The sequence below is a fragment of the Tachyglossus aculeatus genome, chromosome 1 (genome assembly GCF_015852505.1).
Source record: "Tachyglossus aculeatus isolate mTacAcu1 chromosome 1, mTacAcu1.pri, whole genome shotgun sequence".
NCBI lineage: Eukaryota > Metazoa > Chordata > Mammalia > Monotremata > Tachyglossidae > Tachyglossus > Tachyglossus aculeatus.
The window spans coordinates 4,405,084-4,418,432 of record NC_052066.1 but is presented as its reverse complement, the minus strand read 5'-3'; the positions used below and the strand labels follow the sequence as shown (position 1 = coordinate 4,418,432).

Sequence of the window (13,349 nt, the reverse complement as noted above, 5' to 3'; positions counted from 1 at the left end):
AGGGTTGAGCGCAATGCCCCGGGAAACACAAGGGTCTGAGCACAATGTGCCAGAAGACACGACAGTCTGAGTGCAACGTGCCAGGAGACACGAGGGTCTGAGTGCAATGTGCCAGGAGACACGAGGGTCTGAGTGCAACGTGCCAGGAGACACAAAGGTCTGAACGCAATGTGCCGGGAGACACGAGGATCTGAGTGCAACACACTGGGAGACACGAAGGGCTGAGCACAATGTGCTGGGAGACACAACGGGCTGAGCGCAACGTGCCGGGAGACACGAAGGTCTGAACGCAACGTGTCGGGATACACGAGGGTCTGAACTCAACGTGCCGGGAGACACGAGGGTCTGAGCGCAACACACTGGGAGACATGAAGGGCTGAGCACAATGAGCTGGGAGACACAAAGGGCTGAGTGCAACGTCCCGGGAGACACAGAGGGCTGAGCACAACGTGCCGGGAGACACGAGGGTCTGAGGGCAATATCCCAGGAGACACGAAGGTCTGAGCACAACGTGCTGGGAGACATAAGGGTCTGAACGAAATGCACCGGGAGACACGGGGATCTGAGCGCAATGTCCCGGGAGACACGAGGGTCTGAGCGCAACGTGCCGGGAGACACAAAGGGCTGAGCGCAATGCCCCGGGAGACACAAAGGGCTGAACGCAACGTGCCGGGAGACACGAAGGGCTGAACGCAACGTGCCGGGAGACACAAAGGGCTGAGCGCAACACCCCGGGAGACACAAGGGTCTGAGCGCAACGCGGCGGGAGACAACAACAATAACAATGATGGTGTTTGTTAAGCGCTTACTATGTGCAAAGCACTGTTCTAAGCACTGGGGAGGCTAATCCCCATTTTACAGATGAGGTAACTGAGGCCCAGAGAAGTGAAGTGACTTGCCCAAAGTCACACAGCTGACAGTTGGCGGAGCTGGGATTCGAACCCATGACCTCTGACTCCAAATCCCGGGCTCTTTCCACTGAGCCACGCTGCTTCTCTAACACGAAGACACGAAGACATGAAGGACTGACCACGGGGCTGTCCACATGTTTTGTTTTGTTGTCTGTCTCCCCCCTTCTAGACTGTGAGCCCGTTGTTGGGGAGGGACCGTCTCCATATGTTGCCCAATTGTACTTTCCAAGCGCTTAGTCCAGTGCTCTGCACGCAGTAAGTGCTCAATAAATACGACAATGAATGAATGAGCGTAACACACTGGGAGACAAGAGGGGTTGAGTGTAATAATAACAGGAGGGGTTGAGTGTAATAATAATAATAATTATAATGATAATGATAGTATGTGTTAAGCGCTTACTATGTGCCGAGCACTGTTCTAGGTGCTGGGGGAGATGCAAGGTAACCAGGTTGTCCCTCAGGGGGCTCACAGTCTTCATCCCTATTTCCCAGATGAGGGAACTGAGGCCCAGAGAAGTGAAGTGACTTGTCCAAAGTCACACAGCCAACAAGTGGCGGGGCCGGGATTAGAACCCACGACTCCCGAGCCCGGGCCCTTGCCACTGAGCCACGCTGCTTCTCTGTATAGAGATGGGGGGCTTTAACTGCAATGTACTGGGAGACACGAGGGGCTGAGTAATAATAATAACAATGATAACTGTGGCACTTAAGTGCTTACTATGTGCCAGACATTGTGCTGAGCGCTGGGGAAGATGCGAGCTAATCAGGTTGGCCACAGTCCCTGTCCCACGTGGGGCTCACGGTCTCCATCCCCATTTTACAGATGAGGGAACTGAGAAGCCAAGTGATTCGTTCAAGGTGACGCACGGCCCAGAGAAGGGAAGTGACTTTCCCACAGTCACCCAGCAGACAAGTGGCGGAGCTGGGATTCGCACCCAGGTCCTCTGACTCCCGGGTTCTAGCGACTTATTCCGTATTCCGGGGCCCCTCCGGTGGGGGTGGGGATGGGGGTGGGGGTGGGGGCGGGGGGGGTGCAGCGTTACCCGGGGTCCGCCTGAGATTCGGCCTCCTGGAGGGTGTCCAGTTCAGCGTCCAGTTGGTTGCGGTGGCTCTGAACCTGGAGGGGCCGGGCGGTCAGGGGGGTGGCAGACCCCGGGGGGAGGCGCCCCCGGCCCCGGCCCCGGCCCCCAGGCCCGCCCCCGGCCCCGCGGTGCCGCTCACCTCTGCCAGCATCCTCTTGGCGCTGTCGCAGTCGGCCTGCAGGGTGGCACGCTGGGCCTGCAGCTGGGGAAGGGGAGGCCAAGGAGGACCACCAGGAGGAGGAGGGGGGGGAGAGGGAGGAGGAGGAGGAGGCCATGGAGGAGCAGGAGGAGGAAGAAGAGGAAGAGGAAGAAGAGGAGGAAGAAGAAGAGGAGGCCATGGAGGAGGAGGAGGAGGAGGAGGAGGAAGAGGAGGAGGTGAGGGAGGAAGGAGGAGGATGAGGAGGGAGAAGACAGGGAGGAGGAAGAGGCAGAGGCCATGGAGCAGCAGGAAGAAGAGGAAGAGGAGGAGGTGGCCATGGAGGAAAAGGAGGAGGAGCAGCAGCAGGGGGATGAGGAAGAGGAAGAGGAAGGGGAGAGGAAGAGGGGGAGGAAGATGAGGAAGCCGCGGAGGAAGAGGGGAAGGAGTGGGGGGAGGAGGAGGAGGAAGAGGATGAAGAAGAGGAAGAGGAGGAAGCCATGGAGGCGGAGATGGGGGGGGGGGGGAGGAGGAAGGAGAAGAGGAGGAGACCATGGAGGAGGAGGAGGAGGAGGAGGAGGAGGCCATGAAGGAGGAGGAGGAATAGGAGGAGGCCATGAAGGAGGGGGAGGAAGAGGAGGCCATGGAGGAGGAGGAGGAAGAGGAGGCCATGGAGGAGGAAGAGGAGGAGGCCATGAAGGAGGAGGAGGAAGAGGAGGAGGCCATGGAGGAGGAGGAGGAGGAAGAGGAGGAGGCCATGGAGGAGGAGGAGGAGGAAGAGGAGGAGGCCATGGAGGAGGAGGAGGAGGAAGAGGAGGAGGCCCTGGAGGAGGAGGAGGAGGAAGAGGAGGAGGCCATGGAGGAGGAGGAGGAGGAAGAGGAGGAGGCCATGGAGGAGGAGGAGGAGGAAGAGGAGGAGGCCATGGAGGAGGAGGAGGAGGAAGAGGAGGAGGCCATGGAGGAGGAGGAGGAGGAAGAGGAGGAGGCCATGGAGGAGGAAGAGGAGGAAGAGGAGGAGGCCATGGAGGAGAAGGAGGAGGAAGAGGAGGAGGCCATGGAGGAGAAGGAGGAGGAAGAGGAGGAGGCCATGGAGGAAGAGGAAGAGGCCATGGAGGAGGAGGAGGAGGAAGAGGAGGAGGCCATGGAGGAGGAGGAGGAAGAGGAGGAGGCCATGGAGGAGGAGGAGGAGGAAGAGGAGGAGGCCATGGAGGAGAAGGAGGAAGAGGAGGAGGAAGAGGAGGAGGCCATGGAGGAGAAGGAAGAGGAGGAGGAGGAGGAGGAGGAGGGCTTCAATAAGACTCCACCTCCTCACCCTCAACTGCCACCTCCCCACAACCCAGTCTGCATCTCCCAGTAGGCCTGGCCCGGTGGTCTGCCCACAGCGGGCGGCCAGCACAGCCTTCTCTGCACACGGTGGGCGCCCAGCACAGCACCCAGCACAGACAGGGAGGCCGGCCCGGCCCGGCCCAGCACCGCCCCGCCCTTTAAGGGTGGAGTTGCGCCCGCCGGTTTTCGGGAACGCGCTGGGAGGATTTCCGGGGGCCCTCCGGCCCCGCGCCCCGCCCAGGCCCCGGACCCCCGGGACCCCCGGGACCCCCGGGACCCCCAGACCGACCTGGTCCAGGAGGCGGGTCTTGTGTGCGATCTGCTTGTTGAGGGAGGCCACGAGGCGGCTGTGCTGCTGCTGCTGGGCCGCTCCCACCGCGCCCTCGCCCGACGCCGACGCCTGTGAGACACCCAAGACGCCATTCCGTCATTCATTCAGTCCTATTTATTGAGCACTTACTGTGTGCAGAGCACTGCACTGAGCGCTTAGGAAGTCCAAGTCGGCAACATCTAGAGACGGTCCCTACCCAACAGCGGGCTCACAGTCTAGAAGGGGGAGACAGACAACGAAACAAGTAGACAGGTGTCAATACCATCGGAATAAATAGAATTAGAGATATATACACATCATTATAAGCGCTTAGTACAGTGCTCTGCACACAGTAAGCGCTCAATAAATACGATTGATTGATTAATGAAATAAAGGAATAAATATGTACCTCACCGTACCTCGTTCTCGCCTGTCCCGCCATCGACCCCCGGCCCCCGTCCTCCCCCGGGCCCGGAATGCCCCCAATCCCTCTGCCCATCCGCCAAGCTCGCTCTCTTCCTCCCTTCAAGGCCCTGCTGAGAGCTCACCTCCTCCAGGAGGCCTTCCCACACTCAGCCCCTTCCTTCCTCTCCCCCTCGTCCCCCTCTCCATCCCCCCATTTTACCTCCTTCCCTTCCCCACAGCACCTGTATATATGTATATATGTTTGTACCTATTTATTACTCTATTTTACTTGTACATCTCTATTCTATTTATTTTATTTTGTTAGTATGTTTGGTTTTGTTCTCTGTCTCCCCCTTTTAGACTGTGAGCCCGCTGTTGGGTAGGGACTGTCTCTAGATGTTGCCAACTTGTACTTCCCAAGCGCTTAGTACAGTGCTCTGCACATAGTAAGCGCTCAATAAATACGATTGATGATGATGATGATGTACCTATGTACACAAGTTCTGTGGGTCGGGGAAGGGCAGAGGGAGGGAGTCGGGGCGATGGGGAGGGGAGATTTGGGAAGCGGTCCATATTTTTCCCTCCCCACATCCGCCAAGCTCGCTCTCTTCCTCCCTTCAAATCCCTACTGAGAGCTCACCTCCTCCAGGAGGCCTTCCCAGACTGAGCCCCCCTTTTCCTCTCCTCCTCCTCTTCCCCTCCCCATCACCCCCACTCCCTTCCCCCCAACACTTGTATAGCTTTGTACATATTGATTACCTTATTTTATTTGTGCATATTTATTACTCTATTTTATTAACGATGTGTATCTAGCTATCATTCTACCTTAATTAATTAAACACATTCATTACTCTATTTATTACTCTATTTATTTATTTATTTATTTTACTTGTACATTTCTATCCTACTTATTTTATTTTGTTGGTATGTTTGGTTCTGTTCTCTGTCTCCCCCTTTTAGACTGTGAGCCCACTGTGGGGTAGGGACTGTCTCTATGTGATGCCAATTTGTACTTCCCAAGCGCTTAGTACAGTGCTCTGCACATAGTAAGCGCTCAATAAATACGATTGATTGATTGATTGATTGATTACTCTATTTTATTTGTGCATATTTATCACCCTACTTTATTCCTTAATTAATTAAACCTATTTATTACTCTATTTTATTTGTACATATTTATCACCCTACTTTATTCCTTAATTAATTAAACCTATTTATTACTCTATTTGATTTGTGCATATTTATCACCCCATTTCATTAATGATGTGTATCTAGCTATCACTCTATCTTAATTAATAACGGCATTTGTTAAGCGCTTACGTTGTGCCAAGCGCTGTTTGACGCCTGTCCCCTTGCTTTGCTTTTTTGTCCGTCTCCCCCTTCTAGACCGGGAGCCCGTTGTCGGGGAGGGACCGTCTCTACCTCTTGTCGATTTGGACTTCCCAAGCGCTCAGTACAGTGCTCTGCACATAGTAAGCGCTCAATAAATACCACTGAATGAATGAATGAATGAATGAATGAGCAGAGAAAAGTGGGGGGGGCACCACCACCACCACGTCCACCCCCACATGGGACGCCCCCACCTCCCGCCCTACTCTGTGCACAACGCTGCGCTGAGCGCTCAGAACAGGACGGCAGCAATAAGGGACACTCCCCCTGCCCTCAGGGAGCTTCCAGGCTACTGTGTGCGGCGCCCTGTGCTGAGCGCTGGGGAGAGGACAATAGAGACAGTAGACAGGATCCCTGCCCTCAAGGAGCTGACGGTCTACTGTGTGCCCGGCACTGTACTGAGCACTTGGGAGAGGACGACGGAGTCAGCAGACACAGAAGCAGCAGCGTGGCTCAGTGGAAAGTCATGGGTTCAAATCCCGGCAACGCCACTTGTCAGCTGTGTGACGTTGGGCAAGCCACTTCGCTTCTCTGGGCCTCGGTGACCTCATCTGGAAAATGGGGGTGAAGGCTGTGAGCCCCCCGTGGGACAACTTCATCACCTTGTAACCTCCCCAGCGCTTAGAACAGTGCTTTGCACATAGTAAGCGCTTAATAAATGCCATCATTATTATTATTGCAACCTCCCCAGCGCTTAGAACAGTGCTATGCACATAGTAAGCGCTTAATAAATGCCATCATCATTATTATTATTATTATTGCAACCTCCCCAGTGCTTAGAACAGTGCTTTGCCATAGTAAGCGCTTAATAAATGCCATTATTATTATTATTATTGCAACCTCCCCAGCTCTTAGAACAGTGCTTTGCACATAGTAAGCGCTTAATAAATGCCATTATTATTATTATTATTGTAACCTCCCCAGCGCTTAGAAGAGTGCTTTGCACATAGTAAGTGCTCAATAAATGCCATTATTATTATTATTATTGTAACCTCCCCAGCGCTTAGAACAGTGCTTTGCACATAGTAAGCGCTTAATAAATGCCATCATTATTATTATTATTGTAACCTCCCCAGCACTTAGAACAGTGCTTTGCACATAGTAAGCGCTTAATAAATACCATCATTATTATTATTATTATTGTAACCTCCCCAGCGCTTAGAACAGTGCTTTGCACACAGTAAGCGCTTAATAAATACCATCATTATTATTATTATTATTGTAACCTCCCCAGCACTTAGAACAGTGCTTTGCACATAGTAAGCGCTTAATAAATACCATCATTATTATTATTATTGTAACCTCCCCAGCGCTTAGAACAGTGCTTTGCGCATAGTAAGCGCTTAATAAATATCATTATTATTATTATTATTATTGTAACCTCCCCAGCGCTTAGAACAGTGCTTTGCACATAGTAAGCACTTAATAAATGCCATTATTATTATTATTATTATTATTGTAACCTCCCCAGCGCTTAGAACAGTGCTTTGCACATAGTAAGCGCTTAATAAATACCATCATTATTATTATTATTATTGTAACCTCCCCAGCACTTAGAACAGTGCTTTGCACATAGTAAGCGCTTAATAAATGCCATCATTATTATTATTATTATTGCAACCTCCCCGGCGCTTAGAACAGTGCTTTGCACATAGTAAGTGCTTAATAAATACCATCATTATTATTATTATTATTGTAACCTCCCCAGCACTTAGAACAGTGCTTTGCACATAGTAAGCGCTTAATAAATACCATCATTATTATTATTATTATTGTAACCTCCCCAGCGTTTAGAACAGTGCTTTGCACATAGTAAGCGCTTAATGCCATCATTATTATTATTATTGCAACCTCCCCAGCGCTTAGAACAGTGCTTTGCACATAGTAAGCGCTTAATAAATACCATCATTATTATTATTATTGTAACCTCCCCAGCGCTTAGAACAGTGCTTTGCGCATAGTAAGCGCTTAATAAATACCATCATTATTATTATTATTGCAACCTCCCCAGCGCTTAGAACAGTGCTTTGCACATAGTAAGCGCTTAATGAATGCCATCATTATTATTATTATTGCAACCTCCCCAGCACTTAGAACAGTGCTTTGCGCATAGTAAGCGCTTAATGAATGCCATCATTATTATTATTATTGCAACCTCCCCAGCGCTTAGAACAGTGCTTTGCACATAGCAAGCGCTTAATAAATACCATCATTATTATTATTATTATTGTAACCTCCCCAGCGATTAGAACAGTGCTTTGTACATAATAATAATAATAATAATAATAATGACGGCATTTGTTAAGCGCTTACTATGCGCGAAGCACTGTTCTAAGCACTGGGGAGATACAAGGTGATGAGGCTGTCCCACAGGGGGCTCACAGTCCTAATCCCCATTTTACAGATGAGGGAACTGAGGCCCAGGGAAGTCAAGTGACTTGTCCAAAGTCACACTTGTCAGCTGTGTGACTTTGGGCAAGAAGTAAGCGCTTAATAAATGCTATTATTATTATTATTATTATTATTATTATTATTATTATTATGTCACTTCACTCCCTACTGAGAGCTCCCCTCCTCCTGGGGGCCTTCCCAGACTGAGCCCCCCCTTTTCCTCTCCTCCTCCACTTTCGCCCCCCCCCACCATACACCCTTCGCCTCCCCACAGCACTTTTATGCCTATTTGGCACTATTTGTGCCTATTTATTACTCTATTTATTTCATTAATGACGTGTCCATAGCTATAATTCTATTTATTCTGATGGTATTGACGCCTGTCTACTTGTTTTGTTGTCTGTCTCCCCCTTCTAGACCGCGAGCCCGTTGTTGGGTAGGGATTGTCTCTATCAGTTGCCGACTTGTACTTCCCAAGCGCTTAGTCCAGTGCTCTGCGCACAGTAAGCGCTCAATAAATACGATTGAATGAATGAATGAACTTCTCTGTGACTCAGTTCCCTCATCTGGAAAATGGGGATGAAGACTGTGAGCCCCACGGGGGACAACCTGATCACCTTTTATCTCCTCCAACGCTTAGTACAGTGCTCTGCACACAGTAAGTGCTCAATAAATACAACTGATTGATTGATTGATTGATTAGAACAGCACTTGACACATAGTAAGCGCTTAACAAGTACCATTATTATTAAGGAGCTGACAGTCTGCTGTGTGCAGAGCACTGTACAGAGCGCTTGGGAGAGGATGATGAAGGGAGTAAGCAGCGTGGCTCAGTGGAAAGAGCCCGGGCTTTGGAGTCAGAGGTCATGGGTTCAAATCTCGCCCCCGACACTTGTCAGCTGGGTGACTTTGGGCGAGTCACTTCACTTCTCTGGGCCTCTGCTCCCTCATCTGGAAAATGGGGGTGAAGACTGTGAGCCCCCCGTGGGACACCCTGATCACCTTGTAACCTCCCCGGCGCTTAGAACAGTGCTTTGCACGTAGTAAACGCTTAATAAATGCCATTATTATTATTATTCATTCATTCAATCGTATTTATTGAGCGCTTACTGTGTGCAGAGCACTGTACTAAGCGCTTGGGAAGTCCAAGTTGGCAACATATAGAGACGGTCCCTACCCAACAGCGGGCTCACAGTCTAGAAGGGGCTATCCCTGCCCTCCAGGAGCTGACAGTCCACTGTGCGCAGAGCACTGTGCTGGGCGCTTGGGAGAGGACGGTCGAGCGAGTAGACCCGATCCCTGCCCCCGCATCCTGAGACCACCATGCTGCAGTCGTCGTCGTCGTCAATCGTATTTATTGAGCGCTCACTGTGCGCAGAGCACTGGACTAAGCACTTGGGAAGTCCAAGTTGGCAACATCTAGAGACGGTCCCTCCCCAACAGCGGGCTTGCAGTCTAGAAGGGGGAGACAGACAACAAAACCAAACATACTAACAAAATAAAATAAATAGAATAGATATGTACAGGTAAGATAAATAAATAGAGTAATAAATCTGTGCAAACATATATCCATATATACAGGTGCTGTGGGGAGGGGAAGGAGGTAAGGTGGGGGGGGATGGGGAGAGGGAGGAGAGGGAGAGGAAGGAGGGGGCTCAGTCTGGGAAGGAAGCACTTAATCAATCGATTGTAAATATTATTATTATTATTATTATGGCATTTATTAAGCACTTACTATGTGCCAAGCACTGATCTAAGCGCTGGGGAGGTTACAAGGTGATCAGGTTGTCCCACGGGGGGCTCACAGTCTTAAGCGCTTACTGTGTGCAGAGCACTGTACTAAGCGCTCGGGAAGTCCAAGTTGGCAACATCTAGAGACCGTCCCTACCCAACAGTGGGCTCACAGTCTAAAAGGGGGAGACAGAGAACAAAACCAAGCTTACTAACAAAATAAAATAGAATAGATATGTACAAGTAAAATAAATAAAAAGAGTAATAAATATGTACAAACATATATACAGGATATAATAAGGATATAATAACAATATATAATACAACATAAATATAATATAATATAATAATATAATACAATATAATATAATATAATGATATAATATATACTATATAATACAATATAATATATTATATAATAATATATAATAGAGAATAGAGAAGCAGCATGGCTCAGTGGAGAAGAGCCCAGGCTTTGGAGTCAGAGGTCCTGGGTTCAAACCCCGGCTGCACCCATTGTCAGCTGTGTGACTTTGGGCAAGTCACTCGACTTCTCTGGGCCTCAGTTCCCTCATCTGTAAAATGGGGATTGAGACTGTGAGCCCCCCGTGGGCCAACCTGATCACCTTGTAACCTCCCCAGCACTTAGAACAGTGCTTTGCACATAGTAAGCGCTTAATAAACGCCATCATTATTATTATTATGATAATGCCATCATTATTATTAATAGAGTAATAAATATGTACAAACATATACACATGTATACAGGATATAACAAGGATATAATAATGCCATCATTATTGTTATTATTATTATTATTATTATCATCACCTGGGCCTGGAATGCCCCCAATCCCTCTGCCCATCCGCCAAGCTCGCTCTCTTCCTCCCTTCAAGGCCCTGCTGAGAGCTCACCTCCTCCAGGAGGCCTTCCCACACTCAGCCCCCTCCTTCCTCTCCCCTTCCTCCCCCTCTCCATCCCCCCCATCTTACCTCCTTCCCTTCCCCACAGCACCTGTGTATATGGATATATGTTTGTACACATTTATTACTCTATTTATTTATTTTACTTGTACATACCTATTCTATTTTATTTTGTTAGTATGTTTGGTTTTGTCCTCTGTCTCCCCCTTTTAGACTGTGAGCCCGCTGTTGGGTGGTATAAAAAAAACCATATTTATTACTCCATTCATTTATTTATTTATTTTACTTGTACATTTCTATCCTATTTATTTTATTTGGTTGGTATGTTTGGTTCTGTTCTCTGACTCCCCCTTTTAGACTGTGAGCCCACTGTTGGGTAGGGACCGGCTCTCTGTGTTGCCAATTTGTACTTCCCAAGCGCTTAGTCCAGTGCTCTGCACAGAGTAAGCGCTCAATAAATACGATTGATTGATTGATTGATTGATTAGGGACTGTCTCTCTATGTTGCCAACTTGTACTTCCCGAGCGCTTAGTCCAGTGCTCTGCACATAGAGAGCGCTCAATAAACACGATTGATGATGATGATGATGATTAGTCAGTCCCGGCCCTGCCTTAGCCCGGCTGGGTGACCTCGGGCAGGTGGCTCAACCTCTCTGGGCCTTGGGGGGTGGCATCCGTAAGACGGAGGGTGGGGTGGTGGGGCGGGGGGCGTACCTGGCTGGCATATTTGGAGGCGGCGTGGCGGATCTCCAGGACCTGCTGCCCGACGATGTGGCCCAGGGCGCCCGCCGTCACGGGACCCTGCCGGACCAGGAGGGCGCTGGGACCACCCTCCCCGGCCCCCCGGCAACCACAACCCGGCCCCCCCAATCCCTCCCCCCCAGCACCTCGGCCCCCGTGAGAAGCAGCGGGGCCCGGTGGCACGAGCCCCCGAGGTCGCGGGTTCTAATCCCGCCGCCGCCACTTGTCACCGGGGTGACTTTGGGCCAGTCACTTCACTTCTCTGGGCCTCGGTTCCCTCAGCTGGAAAATGGGGATGGAGACTGTGAGCCCCCGCCCGTGGGACAACCTGACTCATTCAGTCATTCAATCGTATTTATTGAGCGCTTGCTGTGTGCAGAGCACAGCGCTTAGAACAGTGCTTTGCACATAGTAAGCGCTTATAAAATGCCATTATTATTATTCTCTGGGCCTCAGTTCCCTCATCTGTAAAATGGGGATGAAGCCTGTGAGCCCCCTGTGGGACAACCTGATCATCTTGTATCCTCCCCAGCGCTTAGAACAGTGCTTTGCACATAGTAAGCGCTTAACAAATGCCATTATTATTATTATTATTATTATTATTCTCTGGGCCTCAGTTTCCTCACCTGGAAAATGGGGATGGAGACTGTGAGCCCCCACCCGTGGGACACCCTGATTCATTCAGTCATTCAATCGTATTTATTGAGCGCTTGCTGTGTGCAGAGCACAGCGCTTAGAACAGTGCTTTGCACATAGTAAGCGCTTAAAAAATGCCATTATTACTATTCTCTGGGCCTCAGTTCCCTCATCTGTAAAATGGGGATGAAGCCTGTGAGCCCCACCTGGGACAACCTGATCACCTTGTATCCTCCCCAGCGCTTAGAACAGTGCTTTGCACATAGTAAGCGCTTAACAAATGCCATCATTATTATTATTATTATTATTACTCTCTGGGCCTTGGTTATCTCAACTGGAAAATGGGGATGGGGACTGTGAGCCCCACGTGGGACAACCTGATCACCTTGTATCCTCCCCAGCGCTTAGAACAGTGCTTTGCACATAGTCAGCGCTTAACAAATGCCATCATTATTATTATTATTCTCTGGGCCTCGGTTCCCTCATCTGTAAAATGGGGATGAAGCCTGTGAGCCCCACGTGGGACAACCTGATCACCTTGTATCCCCCCCGGCGCTTAGAACAGTGCTCGGCACATAGTAAGCGCTTAACAAATACCATCACTATTATTATTATTATTATAGGCAGCCCCAGAGCCAGGGGGTAAGGGAGAAACAGCATGGCCTAATGGTTAGAGCCCAGGCCTTGGAGTCAGGAGGACCTGGGTTCCAATCCTGCCTCTGCTACACATCTCCTGCGTGACCTTGGGCAAGTCCCTTCCCTTCTCTGTCTCCCCCTTTTAGACTGTGAGCCCAATGTGGGGTAGGGGCCGTCTCTAGATGTTGCCAATTTGTACTTCCCAAGCGCTTAGTACAGTGCTCTGCACAGAGTAAGCGCTCAATAAATATGATTGACTGATTGATTCTCTGGGCCTCAGTTCCCTCATCTGTTCTGTCAAGTGGGGATAAGAGGGTGAAGCCCACGGGGGACAGGGACCGCGTCCGGCCGGTCAGGTAGCATCTCCCGCAGCGCTTAGAACAGTGCTCGGCACGTAGCAAGCGCTCGACAAGCAGCGCGACCGTCGTCACCTCCTCCGTGGCCGCGGCGGCCATCTTGGTCATCAGGGTTTCCATGCGGAGCTGGCGAGAGGGAAAAGGCAACGGGAAATGAGCGGCCGGAGCCCCCGGGCCGGAGCCCCCGGGCCGGCCCTCACCCTCTGGAAGAAGAGGAGAAGGTTCCCGGGTCCCCCGCGCCCCCCGACCCACCTCCTCGGCCGCCTGCAGCTCCTCCTCAGGGCGGCTCTCGGCGGGCCTGACCCCCGACCCCGGGGCAGCCGGGCCCACCTGCCTCTCCTCCGCCTGGAAGAGACCCCCCCAAGCCCCCCGCCAC

General features: G+C 50.6%; 1 protein-coding gene across 2 annotated transcripts in view; it reads right to left on the bottom strand.

Moving 5' to 3' along the window:
* Positions 1 to 13,349, bottom strand: part of CCDC93 (coiled-coil domain containing 93) — a 74,064-nt gene that overhangs the window by 27,507 nt on the left and 33,208 nt on the right. The window contains exons 9-14 of one of the 2 annotated variants that reach the window (XM_038751537.1): positions 13,226 to 13,318; positions 13,049 to 13,099; positions 11,319 to 11,405; positions 3,745 to 3,855; positions 2,133 to 2,195; positions 1,955 to 2,028 (exon numbers count right to left, since the gene is read on the bottom strand). In XM_038751537.1, coding sequence (XP_038607465.1) covers positions 1,955 to 2,028; positions 2,133 to 2,195; positions 3,745 to 3,855; positions 11,319 to 11,405; positions 13,049 to 13,099; positions 13,226 to 13,318 — 479 coding nt within the window. The remainder of the gene's footprint in view (positions 1 to 1,954; positions 2,029 to 2,132; positions 2,196 to 3,744; positions 3,856 to 11,318; positions 11,406 to 13,048; positions 13,100 to 13,225; positions 13,319 to 13,349) is intronic. The other variant, XM_038751545.1, reaches the window with a different exon arrangement.